Source organism: Beta vulgaris, chromosome 5, assembly GCF_026745355.1.
Source record: "Beta vulgaris subsp. vulgaris cultivar EL10 chromosome 5, EL10.2, whole genome shotgun sequence".
NCBI lineage: Eukaryota > Viridiplantae > Streptophyta > Magnoliopsida > Caryophyllales > Amaranthaceae > Beta > Beta vulgaris.
Window position 1 is genome coordinate 18,818,710 of NC_079206.1, and position 17,835 is coordinate 18,836,544.

A 17,835-nucleotide genomic window follows, 5' to 3' on the forward strand; every position below is an offset into this window, starting at 1 on the left:
CTTACGTGGACCCGCGGAGGTATACGTGGATGATATGCAGGACACTTTGTGAGTTGTGAGTGTGAATCTTGTTGTCCAATTAGGTCATGACAATTCACAACTTTGGCCGGCTCTGCTGTATATTCTCGGCTGTAGTAATACTACTATATTGTTTGTTTTTCGTTTGAGTTTTTAAATTTTGAAATTCAACTTGGAACAACTTTTACACAGCTGCAAGCCTGCAACGCAAATTAGGATTCTGCATTCATCAATTTGTTGCCAAGAGCCCAAGACAAACCAAGCTGACTGGATTGGGCTGGTTGTTGTCAAACTATTTATATTTTACTAGCTTTTAACCCGTACAAAAATGCACGAAAATTTTTATTTAGATATAACTAGTTTTGAAGCCCGTGCGTTGCACGGGTTGTTTTTTATATATATTTTTTGTTAATATTATTGATTTTGTATTACTGTAAAATGAGATTTTTCAAAACAATTTTATTCACATACTTCATCTATTAATTATCTATTTGGAGCAATCAATTTTTAGTAAAAAAAACAATTATAGTTGTCAATATTATCTTTACCTTATGTTAATAAAATCATTCCCCTCAAAAAAAAAAATGTTAATAAAATCATCATTAATTATTCATCAAATTGCCTCATAAAGTTGCGCTTACTTTATTAAGGATTTACTTATCCCATACACTTGTTAATTAATCTATGATAAACTACACATTTTTTTTCATTTTCTTAAAAATCATGCCCAAACCCATTATTGTAGTAGAAAAAGAATTGATAAAATATTTGTCATTATATCCTTATTTTTAGATTATCTTTAATATCTTTAATTATATATTAATAAAGTTTATAAAAAATTGATATAAAGTTAGTATTGCAATGGTTGTTTCCATCTCTAATAAGTGAAGGCATGTTGACCGATATTGTCAACTAACATATCAGTATATCACTATAATAAAAGTTTAAAAATAAAATAAAGTAGATATTGAGTGGCCACAAATGCATAGAAGCTGTCATTAAAAATGTTGGCTACTTTAATAGATTTGCAGCAGTTCATTAGATGTTATCGTATGGTTTAGGCAAATCTCAAGAATCAAGTTTTTTTATTTTATTTTGTGATTTTATATGTGAATCATAGCTGTAGAGTGAATATACACTATAGTAGTACATATAATAGATTCCTAGTTATAATAGATCCCTAAAAGATAAAATTTTTTGGTTTTTGTCATAGCCGTAGAGTGAATAAACTCTTATCTCTCAAACAATAAATTTTATTATCTCTCAAACTCTAAATTTTATTATCTCTAAATTAATAAGATGACGTGGCAATCCTAGGTGAGTGATTTTATATGTGAATCATAGCCGCAGAGTGAATATACACTATAGTAGTACGTATAATAGATTCCTAAAATGTTGGCTACTTTAGTAGATTTGCAGCAGTTCATTAGATGTTATCGTATGGTTTAGGCAAATCTCAAGAATTAAGTTTTTTTTTTATTTTGTGATTTTATATGTGAATCATAGCTGTAGAGTGAATATACACTATAGTAGTACATATAATAGATTCCTAGTTATAATAGATCCCTAAAAGATAAATTTTTTTTGGTTTTTGTCATAGCCGTAGAGTGAATAAACTCTTATCTCTCAAACAATAAATTTTATTATCTCTAAAACTCTAAATTTTATTATCTCTAAATTAATAAGATGACGTGGCAATCCTAGGTGAGTGATTTTATATGTGAATCATAGCCGTAGAGTGAATATACACTATAGTAGTACGTATAATAGATTCCTGGTTATAATAGATCCCTAAAAGATAATTTTTTTTGGTTTTTGTCATAGTCGTAGAGTGAATAAACTCTTATCTCTCAAACAATAAATTTTATTACCTCTCAAACTCTAAATTTTATTATATCTAAATTAATAAGATGACGTGGCAATCGTAGGTGGCGCATTATATGCTCCCGAAATGTTCCTCTTTTATATATATATATTGATTTGGACCAGTTCATAATGCACGGGAATGGTAACGTATTGTGTCGGACTCGTCCGACCATAATCTTTGGTCGGACGACTTTCAGGTGGTTCCAAAATTTTTTCAGTTAGTCTTAATTTTTTTTCAGGTAGTCTTCATTTTGTTTTCAGTTAGTCTTCTTTTTTTTCAGTTGGTTTTTGTACTTCAGTTAGACTTACTTTGGGTTTCAGTTGGTCTTTATTCTTTTTCAGGTAGTCTTCATTTTTTTTCAGGTAGTCTTCATTCTTTTTCAGGTAGTCTTCATTTTTTTTCAGGTAGTCCAACTGGAAAAAAAAACAAAGTCCAACTGAAAGAAACACAAAGTCCAACTGAAAGAAAACAAAGTCCAACTAAAAGAAAACAAAGTCCAACTGAAAGAAAACAAAGTCCAACTGAAAAGAAAACAGAACACTAACCTCTACTTTATCTCACTTTCTCCTTCTTCTTCATTCCTCTTAGCTGATTGCCCGAATCATTGTAGAACACCAGGTGCTCTTTTCGGGTACCTTGTGACACTACCAAATCATTGTCAGTGCTCGTTGCTAATTGGTGTATATCTTACTCCCCTGATCAGCGAGAAATCGCCACGTCTCTTCTGTTTTTATAAGCGGACGGGTGCGGTCTTTGGTGGCAAAGAGCATCGCTGTCATTATCCCTCCGACACCAGATCCCGCAGCAATGTCAAAGTAATCAGCAATTCTGGTGTCTGGGTCGCCGGATTTTACCTTAAGTGCGTGCTCCAAATACGCAATTTTCCCAGAGATGATGTTCCTCATCCCTCCGTCGTCGATGCTCAGGATGCATATCTTCCCCCGCTGATTCTTTATTAGACTAACGTCGCCGAATAAGAACTTACTTTCCAGGAATTTTAGTATTGGGTTGGGCTCGTCTGACCATAACTTATGGTCAGACAGTCTGACCCAATACTTTCACTTTATTTATTAAGTAGTTTTTTTTCCAAATTTATTGAATCCATAATTATTAAAATTCATGCAGTTAAATTTAAAAGAATATAAAATCATATTAGATGATATATACAAATCATTTGTTACACACATTTTGAAGTTTAAAAATCTTATAGTTGTGATGTATACATCTATAAATACGTAAATGAAACAAAAAACACATTAACGCGCGGAAATATTTTGTGTTATAGATTTTTATTTTAGGATGTTTATCCTAAAATCATAGTCTGAATATTAGCTCAGCATTTAAAGTTTTTATAATCATAATGTGTAATAAAATATATTTTAAAATCAACTTATAACCCGTGCATTCACTGGCTAATGTCATGATAAAATACACGGAAAGTTTTTTTGTTGATTAGATATATATACTAAAAGATATTGATTGACTATATTATTTATACAAATTCTTTAGTAAGACAGATATACTGTAAATTATTGTGAGATGGGGGTATATTTTTGCCTTAAATATGTCAATTTTATTAATCTAGAAGTAACCTATTTAAGATTAAATGTTACACATTTTGCTTGAAATTCATCTCTTTAAACTTGTAAAATAACCCACTTTGGCTTAAAAGTGATATATTTTGACTAAAATTAAGTAAATTGGTTTGACAATTGATATAGGAAAAAACTAGGTCGTTACTAGCCTCCTAAAATCAAACAAAACCTAACTAAATCACTAAACTAGGTAAAGTGATAAGTAAGGGTCGAAATCCACAGGGACTAAGGAACACCAAAATGTATTGATAAAATAATAAGCTAGGCCGGAATCAAGTCGGAAATTGTCAATAACCAACTAAAAACTACGAAAAAGCTAAATATCAAAGATAACCAAAGTTAGGAGATGGGATTAAACACCAATAATCATGAAATAGACATAAGAATATCAAACATAGAGATAATACATGAACACTACTTGAATTAGCTATTGACCCAACACACAACTCCCATCCTACTCTCATAGGCAGAGAAATCCTCAAAGACATCAAATAAGGACTCTCATCCATTACTAACATATCCCGAGGTTCAAGGTAACCCAAGTCAATAATAGAAATCAATAGGTCACACTCTCATGCCAACCTAAATCAATCAACTCCATCTAATACGACATTCAAGTGATCAAAGAGAATGCAACATAGATTAGAAGAGCTAAACAAGCAATAATTTAATCACACAAATCTCTAAATCCAACTTCAAATGCCCAATTCAATCATGGTTGGGTTTTCACCCAAACCCTAACCAACAAACTACTCCATAAATACAAAAATGAGGACTTTAGAGAAATTAAACTTTAATAACATGATAATAATCATTAATCTAACATTAAACTAAATAAAATAAATCATAAATAATTAAACTAATCAAGAACAACTAATCTAAGAAAAACAATGAAAATAAAACAATAAAAGAGGAGAAAGAATAAGAAATGCTCATTGATTAATGGTTGAAAGTTTCGATACAAATGTCACCCTTGAATCTACAATCTTCCATCTTTCTTTGAGTTTTCTCCCTTTTCTTCCTAAACTAGTCTATGGAGGCTAAACCTCTCTAAAAACCCTAAAAGTCTAAAAATGGTGAAAATAAAACTAGACTAATAAAAAACTCTCTTTCTAAAAAGATGACTTAAGATATTTATACTCCTCCTAATAAAAAGGAAAGAAAGAAAAAAAAGAAGAAACTAAAAACAAAGAATGAAATAAAAGGAAAATGGAAGAAAAAAGAAAAGAAAGAAAAGAAAAAGAGTGAAAGAAAACGTGTGTACTGTGAAGTATACAGGGGAAAAGAGAAGTCAAAGAAAGAAATTGAAAAAGGTAAACAAAAATAAACCAAAGCCCAGACTCCATCTTCTTCGCTGGGAATTTTTTCTTGCTTTGCTACATCATCACTCATGATCAACGGCCCATCATCGACAGTCCATCATCATTAACGGTCCATCATCATCGTGAATCTTCATCAACGCTATCATCGTAATCCATCTCGCCATCTGGATTATTTTTCGAAATCGACTTGTTCTGTTATCAAATCTCTTCTCAACCATAGATTTACCTTCAAATAAGAACATTGATTATTTATATCTCTTAACACGTTTTTCTTTGAGCGCCCGCTCCAAAGTCGCTCATGGGTCGCTCATACATTCTGCCCATCTTCTGTTTTGTGGCAATTTCAAACGGAGCGGTCGCTCCGTTTTACAGAGGAGCGCCCGCTCCCTTTTGGCTTGGACAGATTGCGGAGGTGGAGTTGGCGGTGCTGCAGCCCATGGTGATGGTGGTGCTGTGGTGTTTGGAGTAGGGAAGATGGTGGTGGATTGGTGTGATGTAGGGGAGATGATGTGGTGTAGGATAAGAGTCATGGTGTGGTGTAGGATATGTTGGCCATGAAGAAGGATGAAGTTTTGGGACTTTTAAATTGAACTTAACTCCACAAATTCCGTCCTTCCAATTCCGCAAACACTCACCTACACACATAAAGATAAAGCACGAGACCGGAAAACAAGAGTGACTAAAGGGAATTAAATAGAAAATTAATACAAAGAACTAAACTAATTCATCTATAAAATTAATAAAACAAAGGAAAGAAAGAAACTATGAAATTAAGACCTAAAAACTAACAAAAATTACTAAATAAATAAATTAAGCTACAAAATGTGAAAATAAGAAATAAAGGCTAAAATAGGTAGAAATATATGAAAATAACTATGAAAATAATGTAAAAACTACTCCTAAAAGTGACATAAATATCACTTATCAACAATAAATTTATTATTTATCGAGAGCACACATTATTGTTGTTTCATTTGAAAGTGGGAAAGAACATGCAAAATTAGTACACTAATTTGTACATATGATATATTTTTTTTACATGTCTTGCTAGTCATTGTATATTACTTCACTATATTACTACCACTATCGGAAAAAAAATATTGATAATTTTATATTTTAAGTACACCATACTAAATTATGAAATAAGATATATTATTGATAATGATTCAATAATATTGATTAAAAGATCGCTAACTATATATACAATATTTCTAATTCTAATATGTGAGTTTTGGAAACGAACGTCATTTCATTATCATAAAATGTTAGTTTCAGATGTAAGAGTTATGGAAAGCTTATGCGTTCTTATCAACAAATAAAAAAAGCTTATATGTATTAAATTAATTCAGTAGAATATATATGTGCAACAACCATCAGCTACAACTTATATAACTATATGAGATAACCCAGGAGATTTAGTGTGACTTAATTATAATAACTTATGTGAAGATAAGACTAGCTAAGATACACTTATAATAATCTTAAGATATGTTGTTACAACAACTTGATAATAATTCATTAAGGATATTATTCCTTTACTTCAGGAACTCCGAAACCAATTCTCTTCATCTGCCATATAAAATTGTATCAGGTTCAACTTCGTCGGCCATCTGATCTTGATAAAGAATAATTTTCATACACCGGATCAATATTTATGCAGCTCAAATGACCACCTTAATATAATTCTTACCCACCAACTTAAAATTCTAAATTTCACTATAATAGTAAATATTAGTACATAGTAAGTCTTATTTTTGCGAAAGAACGATAAACATGTTATTTATTAAAAATATCAATTTCTTTTCGTATTAAGAATTAGTTAATGGCTTTCAGGACATAAGGTTACATAACACTCAAAGTACTATATACTTCTTTTGTTTTCTTTATATGCATGTGATGTGGCGGGAGAACGGGAGGGGTGGTGGTGGGGGGGGGGGGGAGAGGTGATGTGGCAATGGGGGTAAGGGGTGGGGGAGGGATGGTTAGGATTAGGACCCAAGTTAGTGTATTAGATTAGGGTTAGGATTAAGATTAGGGTTTGAATGATTTAGATTAGTTAATTAGGGTTAGGGGAGGATTAGGGCCTAATAACTAATAAAACTCTAACACCATTAGTCAAAAGGGTAAGTGGATATATTTTTTGAAAAGTGAAGGGTATATGGTGAATTTGAAAATTTGAAAGGGTATATGGTGCAAAACAATATTTGTTAGGGGTATATGGTGAAAAAACCGTATAATGAAGGATACAAATCCCTCACACATATTATTTTCATTTTCAAAAATATTATTTTATAAAATATAATTTTCAAATTATGTTTGAATATAGAATTCCTTAGACCAAAAAACATATTTCCTTAGTTCAGGGGCGAAGCTATGTTGGGGCCTAAGAGGGCCATGGTCCCTGCAGCCCCAACATAACTTTGAAAAAAATCAATGGTAATAAATGGTTATATCTTGTTTTTATAGGTAAATTGGCCTCCCTCAACAACCATGTTTAGAATTCTCTGTTAAACTGACCCCCTCCACAACCAATCCTAGCTTCGTCCCTGTCTTCGTCTGTAATCTTCTCAACATTGAAAATGTGCACAAAAATAAAAAAGAGAGGAGCGAGATTAAATATAAATCCTATGTGCTAGGAGATTGAAAGAGATAATATATTACTAAATATGTCAAAATAGCAAGTAATGAATAACTTCTTGAAATAGAAAAAATTATTAGTAATAAAAAAATAAAGAAAGTATTTAATTTCGATCCATCCAATAAAAAAATCCTAATTCCGCCACTGTGGACAAGGATCCGAAGTATCATCTCAACTAATAGGAATAATTACTTTTTCCTTGCATAAAAAAGGGAAGAAAATTGAGGATTCACAAAGCTGGTCAATGTTGAGAGAGGCCATGAAGGTCAAAGGTGATATACTTCCTTATTTTCTCTTATGTTGTCTCCAACATTCAGCTGAAAATGCACTAACCAGGATTGAAAAATGGGGGTGAAGACAAGATTTCAAACAACACTATTTTCCAAAAAATTTAGAAAAAGTAAAGAAGAATGAAAAGAAAAGTAAGCTCACTATTCACTTCCACTGTTCCACATTTTCAAATCTCGTGTCGAAAAATTTGTAAAAGAGAAAAAAAAAAGGATTATTATGAATTAGTATTACCCATTAGATACGTTTCAATAATAAAAAAAAAAGCCGGTTTTATTAACATAAAAAAAGATGAGTAATCTTAAAAATAAAAGTCGTTCGATCGTGCTTTAAACATAAACACAACTCCCACCCCACAACTCACGTGCTTCTCTCGCCGGCAACCTCCCCATACTTCCTCGAATTCTCCCCCCTAAGGAGTAAGGCCTAAACTAATCTCCCTTTCCTTTGAAAATAAAAACAAAAACCAAATATCTCTCTTTCTCTCTCCTCTGGTTTAAATTCTCTCTCCTCTGGTTTAAATTCTCTCTCTTCCCTAAAACCTCAAATCTTCTCCATTTTCCATTTTCCATTTTCCGTTTTCGATTTTCTTCTCTCGTGTCCAAACATGTCGGTAAGCACTTATTCTCTTTCTCTCTCCTAATTTTTATTTTTTTCTTCTGAATATTATTGCTTTCGTTTCGATTAATTTCTTCGTTTTGTTGTTATTTTATCAATTGTTTTTATTGTTGATTAGATCTGAAATGATGAAGATTCATTTTGTGATTTTTCTGGCTAATTTGTTGAAATGGAAAATGTTTCCTGTTGTTTTGTTTGACTAACTTGCGTTATTTTAAATTTATTTTATACGAAATAATGCAATGTTGCATTTTATACTAGTCTGGAGGTGCTTTAGGTTCTTCACCTACCAAATTAAATAGGAAATTAAATCGTCGTGTTCATTTGAATAGCGCTATCCGTCTTTCAAATTTATTTATCTTTTTTTTTATTTAATTTTTTTAGTATATCGGTGGAAATTGATCAGAATAGTTTTGTTCTCTTCAATTTGATATAAATGTGATACAATTGCGTTTTGGAATTGATTGATATAGCTTTTTGAGCTTAAATTGTTGGAAATTAGTTATTCCTACTATCTCAATATTTGGCAATTAGCATCTGTTTTATGATTTTGTAAAGGATTTTTTTCCACAATATGATTGGTAGATGATGAAGTGGAACAGAATAGAATAGGTGAAATATGTTTCTTTTACTTTTTTGATGCAATTGTGTTGTGATTGCAACTGAAGAAGTTTTTTTTTACCCCAATATTGAGGTCCCTTTGATGATTAATGAGAAAACTGTTTCGTGGTTTATTGTATCAGCTCGCATCCTTTGGGTTTTGGAGGTTTATTTGTGTTCTCAGTTCTTTGTATGTAATTTTGATGCATATATGGCTTTAGTGTATTTCATGAACAATAATGATTGCATATATTTTTTCTTTGCCAATCTATGAAAAGATGTTAACTTGGTTTATAATCTCATAGGCAAGGACTGTAAAAGTCAGCAACGTTTCTTTAAAGGCATCAGAGCGAGAGCTTAAGGAGTTCTTTTCTTTTTCTGGTGATATCGTTTATCTGGAGACAAAGAGGTTAGAGATTCATTGAACCTATAGCTTTTGGGTCGTAATTAGCTCATGAACAATATTTTTTTGTCTCCATTTGCAGTGAGAATGAAGAGTCCCAAACTGCATATGTTACCTTTAAGGACACGCAAGGAGCCGATACTGCTGTATTACTAACGGTAATTTCTTCCTTGATGACAGATTACTACAAAGTGTATATATTTGTAGTAGAACAATTAACATCTATGCTTTGGTTATTATACCATGATACTTTCAAAGAAAATGTATGCTGAAAACAAATTGAATTAAATGTTTATTGTTAAAGTTTACGGGACTCCACTTATTGCATGATGGTGTTGTCTCCTAGAGTCCTAGTTGAACATGCGTAATTCATACGCTGATGTTTTCCTTTTGAGTCTTGGTAGTTGGCACAACGCTTTATAGAATTCACGAAATAGAAAGTAGTTGAGTCAGATATTTCATGTTGTCCGTTATGATCCAGTGCTGGAATTGTCTTGTTGACTTTTATAACTACGATGCTTTTTCGCTCCACAGTTTCGGTGCAGTGTTCTATGGTTCATGAAAGATAGAAACAGAAAGACCAACTTACAATACTTCCTCGGTTCTGTTTTAAATGATACATTGGGTGAAATTTCACTATTTATTGATCAATTTTGACTCCAATTTATCGCCATGATATAAAGAAAAACATAGTCAAGTGGGATCTTGTTAGATTCGTCTTGATGCATATTATCAAATTATAACTTTTTTATATTTTTTACGTTGCACAACTAAAGATATTAATGATTAAAGAAGCGTGTTGGGCTGCGTGAAAAAAAAACGTTTCATTTAAAACAGAACGGAGGAAGTATCTTATTTTTTTTTTCTCAAAGATGGTTTTGGGCTTTTGGCTATATGCTTTCTAGTAGAATATTCTTTCGGCTTTTTTCCATGTATAGGTGATTCTAGTGAGAAAAAATAAATTAAACTCTTCGTCAAATTTTCTCAGTTAGATTTCCAACTCTCTTATACTACTGAGATCTTCATGTCTTTTTCATTGATATTAAGATTCTTTAGTTTTTAGTAGTCTATCTTAGAAAAGAAGCTGTTTGGTCTCTGATTTCACATGTTTTTTATTGAAGTTTGCTCCCTGCCAATGATAGCATGCAGTGGAAATCCTCTTTTTCCTAGTAGCAATTACATCAACTTCATGCCTTCAACTTTTTAATGTATCTAAATAGTCAACCAAAATTTATTTTTCTTAGCAATTGTTGGTTTTTAGATTAGTGATGTGATACAGGTGTGGTGTTAAGTATGCTCTTACTATGTAAGTTTTGTCTTATAGTGAACTTTCAAAGGCATGCAAGATAAAATTGCTTTTAAGGTTTATAAAACGAGATATTCTGCCGACGTTTTAAGGATTTAAGCAAAAGAGAAAAGAAAGTGTGTACCATTTTTGTCCAGACACTTCCGTTGCGAGTTTAATGATACTAAACTTGTGAAAATATCACCATTGGTGAGTTCTTTTATGGATTCTCCGTCAATTTTCAAAAGTGCTGGAGCGTCAAGAATGAAAATTGAGCTCTGATTATATTGAGATTCTAGAGATGACAGTGTAAGGTTGCACTAGCTGTATAACTAGCATGTGACTTAATACTTAAATCGCACATCAGTTCCTTACATGATATTCTTTGCTTTGAGCATGATATTCTTCAGCATTTCCTTGGAGAATGTTACTGTTCGATCTATGCAATCAACAAGTGGTTTCCGCATCTACTTTTGGTTCCCGGTAGTAGTATTCGATAAAATCTTCTTTCCTGGGGAGTTGTGACATATATCATAAGATGCCTGCATATGACTCTGAAGACAGCTGATGCATCATATGTCCGTATTTTTCAATGCGTGTCTTAAATATCTGTTTGTGTTATTGATATCTTCTTATCAATCTGTGCTTATGCCAGGGTGCGACTATAGTTGATAAGACGGTTACAATAACTTTGGATTCAGAGTACGAGTTGCCACCTGGTGCTATAGCTCCACCAGCTGTAAGAAAAAAGCTCATAATTTTCCTCTTTATTTGGGGTCATCTTAATGATTCTAACTTTGGTTGCCATATTTCCCAGGATGCCCCAGGAGGTGCTCAAGCTGCTCTGCAGAAAGCAGAGGATGTCGTTACAAGCATGCTAGCCAAGGGCTTTATCTTAGGGAAAGATGCAGTCGGCAAGGCAAAATCATTCGATGATAAGCACCAGCTAACTTCAACAGCCTCTACTAAGATTGCGTCTCTGGACCAGAAGATTGGTTTAACAGAAAAAATTAGCATGGGTACCTCTGCTGTCAACAGCAAAGTGAAGGAGATGGATGAGAAATTCCAGGTTTCTGAGAAAACAAAATCAGCACTTGCTGTTGCTGAGGAAAAAGTCAGTAGTGCCGGTTCTGCTATAATGAAGAACCGCTATGTGCTCACAGGTACTACTTGGGTTACCGGCGCTTTCAACAGGGTGGCAAAAGCGGCTGGTGATGTTGGGCAGAAGACAATAGAGAAAGTCGGAATGACGGAAGATGAGCAGAAGAGGAAAATGGTGGATGACTATGCTCAGGTTCATCTATCAGAATCTGATTCACCCAAGGGTTCGTCATCCCCAAAGGCTTCATCATCACCCAAGGATTCTTCCACAAGTGAGAAGCAATCTACAAAGCCTGAACCAGCACAAGGCCTGATCCTTTAGTATGCACTTCAATGTATATATTGGCCCGAGAACACTATTACTAGTTGTCGCTATCGTGTCACCTGTTGGAAGTTACTAATGTAAACGAAGTTCACTTTATAAGTGGATATTCAACTATTTCTGGGTCTTTACCATCCCTTTGTTTGAACACTGTTGGATTGAACATTTTGATGGTATTGGTCAGTCTTTTTGGAATTTTGGTTTGAAGATGGTCATCATGCGTACTTCCAATTAAAGAGTGAAAATTGGTATTCCATCTTTATTGGTACGAGTAACGAGACTACGTGCCCGAATAAAATTTAAAATAGAAGAAAAGGTTCAGAAAGACCAACGTCATGAGATTGAGAGAGAGAGATTCCATTAGATTTTTTAATTTGCTTGTCCAGTGAGGCTGTGCTACTCTCTTACGGCCTTCGGGTGAACAATGTTCTCCGTGCTCTAAAGGTAATAATTTAGTTATAGCATTTCGACTCCAATCTATTGCTCGTATTTATTAAACACGTTCCTAAAGTTTTACGCTTCTTTTTCTTACTCCCTTCGTTTTCTAAAGATTTTCCCACTTACTGTTCCTACAGATACTAAGGAAAATCAAGTTGTGTGGGGCATGGTGTGAGTAAAGTAGGAGAGAGAAAGAAGTTAAGATAAATAAACAAATAAAAAGGGGTTAAAGTAGGAGAGAGAAAGGGAGTAAAATTGAATTAATAATGTAATGGTGGACCATATGATAGATTGACGGTGACATGAGAGGGTAAATAGGGAAATTTGTTTTGCCAAATAAGGAATAAACCAAAAGAGGGAAGATTTTTTTGGAAACATCCGTAAACGGAAAGAGGGAAGATCTTTAGGAAACGGAGGGAGTACTTCAAAAATATAATGTTTTCAGATTCTTTTTAGCATGAATTGAACCAATTTTTTGTTCCTACCATGAAAGAACTGGATTTTTTTTTAGAGTTCTATGTTGGAATGGAGAAAATTAGTCAGTCCATGATGAACAATATATATTTTTTTTAATTTTAGAGGGGAGGAAGGAAAAAAAAAAGAAGAAAAGGTAGGAAAGGCTGCCAGGGGAAGCATCATGGGGAGCTGTGAGGAGGGCTAGGAGGGTGGGGCTGGTCTTGGGGTGGTTGTGGCCTTGGGGGGGTGGGGCTGGGCCCATGCTCGACGATCCTGATCTTTTTGGGGTCGTAGGTAAAATAGTAAATTGGAGCCCCTTTAAAAAATAGAATTTATAAAAGAACAAAATGTTGATAATACGATAAATCAAACACCGAAATTTGCAAATAAATGTTTTTTAGGCAACATTGTAATTTGTAAATAAAATAAATCAAACACCGAAATTCAGAAACCCAAATAACAAACATACAGAATTGATAATACTCAAATCATATTATAGACAATAGAAAGGAATAACAACACCTTGAACACGTCACTCCGACAGGCGGCGTGCTTCTTATTATATTAAAAATAAAACATTAATATATTTTCTTTTTATAGTTGTTAGAATGTTTAAATGGATTCAAAGTTTTATTTTTTGAACAATGTAGTAAAAATTATACTTAATTTATATTATATAATCTTTTTCTGCTATCTAGTCAGCATTAAAACTTTATTTAACTTTTCCACCAACAAAATTATACTCATCATGTCTTTTATTTTTTACTTGCTACATTTATCATTAATGAATTCTGGACACAATTATTTCCCACACTTGTACAATTATTTCTCCCTCAAACTCTCGTTTTTTTTTTCAACCATTATTTTTTTCTCTTCTCTGCCATGGATCCTTCGATCCTTTCTTCCGCTGCTAGTGCTGATCTCACACAGCCTTTTGCGCCGCCGACCACCGGCGACTGCAGTCCAACCCTCTGCCGGCATATCCGTGCCTTCTCCGGCGCCTTCTTTGCCCAACCCGTGGTCTGCTGCTGTTCTCTCAGCGCGCGCCGTCGAGTTTTCCTCCGGCCTGCACCACATTGGCTCGTCTCCGTCCACCCCGTCGCGTGTCCAACCGCCTCTCTCTGCGCCGTCGACTGCTGCTGTGCCGTCCTTCTATTCTGCCGGTTTCACAGCCTCCCAGCCACACGGCTGGACAACTCCGACCACCACATCCCGCGCCTCGCCGTGTTTTCCGCCGGGGTTTCCCTCTCCCACCGGCGCTGTTCAACAACCGATCACTCCTGGCCTTTTTCCGGCCTACTCTATGCCGTCCAGTTCATCGGTATTTGCCCTCCCGCAACTCTCTTCTCCTAATCTCAGTAATTTGGTAACTATTACTCTTTCTTCTCCTGAAGATTATCTGCTATGGAAAACCCAAATTACTTATTTATTACTTTCCAATAATCTGCTTGGTATGGTTGATGGTTCTGCACTTATTCCCCCTACAACTGTTCTTGATGAACATGGTGTTTCTGTTCCTAATAATCAGTTCTATGAATATTTGCGTGTGGATCAACAAATAAAATCTTGGATTTTTGCCACACTCTCTAGGGATGTTTTTGTAGATGTGCATGATTTATCTACTTCTGTGGAAATTTGGACTAGATTGCAAACTAGATATATGCATGCTAGTATGGCCCGATCTATGGAATTAAAGGGAAGGTTAACTCGTATTAAAAAGACTGATTCTCAGACAATGGATGGATATTTACGTGAGATTAAGGTGATTGCTGATTCCTTAGCTGCTATTCAATGTCCTGTGTCGAACCAGGATTTAGTGCAGTATACCCTCTTTGGTTTAGATCGTGATCCTGAGTACGATCATATAGTTACTACCCTCCTGCATTATCCTCTCCCCATAAATTTTGATGATTTGCGTCCCAAGTTGCTACTCAAAGATTGAAATCTTCTAAGAATGCATCTGATTCCTCATCCCATCATACCTTACTTGCCGTTAAATCTACTGGTACTGGTTCACCTTCCTCCTCCCAGAATAATTCTGGAGGGAGAAATCGGGGAAGGAATAACAGAAACAGAGGTGGTAATAATAATCGTGGGGGCAACAATGCTCGGAATAATAATGGTTGGAATGGTGGCAACAATAATAATCGTGGCTCTGGAGGAAACAACAACAACAATGGTAATCGGGGACGCTCAAATGGTATAAGTAAATTTCTAACTTGTCATCCTATAGTATGCCTTGCCTAGATTATATTACTAATAATTTGTCGTCTGCAGGGAGTAATTCATCGAATAGTAACAATGTTACCTCTACCCCTACTTTCCGATACATGTGGTTTGTGTTGGTTTCCAGGTCACCAAGCTGCCTACTGTCCCCACGTTTCAATCATAACTTTGTTCCCTCCTCCTCAGAAAGTGTCACTGGAGCCTTAGCTGCACTGTCTGTTGGTGGTGAAATCAATGACTCAGTCTGGTACCCGGATTCGGGAGCTGCATCCCACATGACTCCTCAGGATGGTACGTTCTCTATTAAAACTCCTTATACTGGGTCTAGTTCTGTTGTAGTTGGTAATGGTACCTTACTCCCAATTAAAAGTACTGGAAATTTAACTTTAAAAACTGCAAGTCGTCCCCTCCGTTTATCATCTGTCTGTCATGTCCCTAATTTAAAACATAATTTATTATCAGTTAACAAGTTGTGTCATGAAAATGATTGTTGTTGAGTTTTGATAAAAATTCTGTTTATGTTAAGGACCAGATAACGGGGGAAGTTCTGCTTCAGGGAACCAGTAAGCAAGGTGTCTACCCTCTACAGCCCAGCATTGTCCCTCCTGAGCCTTCTGTTCCTGCTTTCCTAGCCACTAAGGAGTCGGGTGACGTGTGGCATGCTCTCTGGGTCATACATCTTCTAGCATTATAGGAAAATTATGTTCAAATAAATACATCACATGTACCTCTAAGTTTCATGATGATTGTGTAGGATGTAAGTTAGGAAAATACATCGTTTACCTTTTGATTCTGTTGAACATATTTCTACTATCCATTATATAAAATTCATAGTGATCTTTGGCAATCTCCTGTTTTGTCAAATCAATTATTTTGCTATTATGTTGTGTTTGTTGATGATTTTTCACGCTATTCCTGGATTTATCCTTTACGTCGAAAATCGGAAGCTTATTCAAAATTCCTTATGTTTCAAAAGATGGTTGAAAATCTTTTTAATTGCAAAATTAAAATATTTCAAAGTGATGGAGGAAGGGAATTTGACAATTCTCCTCTTCTTCAACATTTTTCTGACAATGGTATTATTTTTCAAAAATCTTGCCCCCATACTCCAGCTCAAAACGGTGTTGCAGAACGCAAACATCGTCATATCATTGAAATGGCTCGTACTATGATTATTCATTCTGACTTTCCTGCGGAATTTTGGGTTGATGCATCATATACTGCCACTTACACTATCAATCGATTACCTAGCTCGGTTTTAGGGGGTTTTCTCCTTTTGAAAAATTATTTCATCGTCCTCCTTCCTATCAATTTTTGAAAACATTTGGATGTGAATGCTTTCCTTTGTTTCTGAACTCTAAAAATCACAAACTGCAACCTAAATCTAAAACTTGTGTTTTTATTGGATATGCATTGGAATATAAAGGGTATCGATGTTTTGATCCTACTACCAAGAAAGTCTACACTAGTCGTCATGTCCTCTTTCATATGAACATAAATTTCCGTATCGTGCTTTGGTTGGTCCTGTGCCTAGTATGCCTTACACCTCACCCTTAGTCCTCACCTTTGACTGGCCCTTAACTAATGTCGCTGATGTGTCTTCTGCGTCGTCGGTTTTCCCGGCCCTGCGCCTCCCTCCCTCCACTTGCGAGCCCGTCTCCCTCGCCTTAGTGGCCTCGGCCGTGGCGTGCTGCTGGCACCGCTGACTCCCCAGCGCAAGCTGCTTCGAGGCGCCACGTGCTGCTCCTAGTCCAGCCTCGCCTAGGTCGCTGAGTGTGCCTTCTCTCGACGGCAGGCTCTCGTCTGTGTCCCCGTCCCATGTTGGGTCTCCCTCGCCTCTCTCGTCGAGACCGGCTAGTCCGCCTGCTATCTCGTCACCTCTGGTCAGTCCTGTCTCCACCTCTCCCTTGCCTCCTTCGTCGTCTCTATCTGTTGCTAACAACCATCCCATGGTTACTCGTCTTAAAGATGGTGTGTCTAAGCCTCGTGTCTTAATGAATCTAAACACTGAAATTGTAGAGTCTGAACCTACTAATTTTAAACAAGCGTCTAAAGACTCACGTTGGCGTCAAGCTATGTTAGATGAATATAATGCTTTGATTAAAAATGACACATGGGAGTTGGTACCTCGCAACTATGATAAGAATTTACTTGGTTGTAAGTGGGTTTACAAGATTAAATATCATTCTGACGGTTCTGTGGAGCGGTTCAAAGCCAGACTTGTTGTTTTTGGCAATCATCAGCAGGCAGGTATTGATTACTTTGAAACCTTTAGTCCTGTTGTTAAACCTACTACTGTTCGCTTGGTTCTTACTATTGCAGTTTCTCTTAAATGGTCTATTCGTCAGTTAGATGTCAAAAATGCATTTCTTCATGGTTTTCTTAATGAAGAGGTTTATATGCTTCAACCTCCGGGTTTTATTCATCCATCTAAACCTACTCATATTTGTCGTCTCAGAAAGTCCATTTATGGTTTGAAACAGGCTCCTAGGGCCTGGTTCTCTCGGTTTAGCAACTTCCTTTTATCTATTGGTTTCAAGTGCAGCAGTTGTGACACTTCTATGTTCACTCTCAAATATCGTGGTCATCTCATTATTCTTCTCTTATATGTTGATGACATTGTCCTTACAGGTAGTAGTCCTCCTCTTGTTGCCAAAT

At 35.3% G+C, this 17,835-nt stretch overlaps 2 protein-coding genes across 3 annotated transcripts; both read left to right on the forward strand.

Annotated features, from left to right (window-relative positions):
• Positions 1-8,229: 8,229 nt before the first annotated feature.
• On the forward strand, positions 8,230-12,306 carry LOC104893014 (hypothetical protein). 2 transcript variants are annotated; one of them, XM_010679051.4, is made up of 5 exons: positions 8,231-8,341; positions 9,252-9,355; positions 9,432-9,507; positions 11,290-11,373; positions 11,452-12,306. In XM_010679051.4, the coding sequence occupies exons 1-5, from the start codon at positions 8,336-8,338 to the stop codon at positions 12,055-12,057; spliced, it is 876 nt and encodes a 291-aa protein (XP_010677353.2). In that variant the 5' UTR covers positions 8,231-8,335; the 3' UTR covers positions 12,058-12,306. The 2 variants fall into 2 exon arrangements, with proteins under 2 accessions (XP_048500748.1, XP_010677353.2); XM_048644791.2 differs by having other exon boundaries at positions 8,230-8,341; positions 11,290-12,306.
• A 2,584-nt stretch (positions 12,307-14,890) lies between these two features.
• Positions 14,891-15,938, forward strand: LOC125497331 (uncharacterized). Its single transcript, XM_057395356.1, has 2 exons — positions 14,891-15,468; positions 15,704-15,938. The coding sequence occupies exons 1-2, from the start codon at positions 15,186-15,188 to the stop codon at positions 15,742-15,744; spliced, it is 324 nt and encodes a 107-aa protein (XP_057251339.1). The 5' UTR covers positions 14,891-15,185; the 3' UTR covers positions 15,745-15,938.
• Positions 15,939-17,835: the final 1,897 nt, after the last annotated feature.

What these genes read in the sequence shown, in the direction of transcription:
- LOC104893014 (XM_048644791.2), top strand. An exon ending in GTTTATCTGGAGACAAAGAG is followed by an intron (nt 9,356 to 9,431) that starts GTTAGAGATTCA and finishes CTCCATTTGCAG; the next exon opens with TGAGAATGAAGAGTCCCAAA. An exon ending in ATACTGCTGTATTACTAACG is followed by an intron (nt 9,508 to 11,289) that starts GTAATTTCTTCC and finishes TGCTTATGCCAG; the next exon opens with GGTGCGACTATAGTTGATAA.
- LOC125497331 (XM_057395356.1), top strand. Translation starts at nt 15,186, where the DNA reads ATGCCTTGCCTAGATTATATTACTAATAATTTGTCGTCTGCAGGGAGT. An exon ending in CCACATGACTCCTCAGGATG is followed by an intron (nt 15,469 to 15,703) that starts GTACGTTCTCTA and finishes GTTTATGTTAAG; the next exon opens with GACCAGATAACGGGGGAAGT.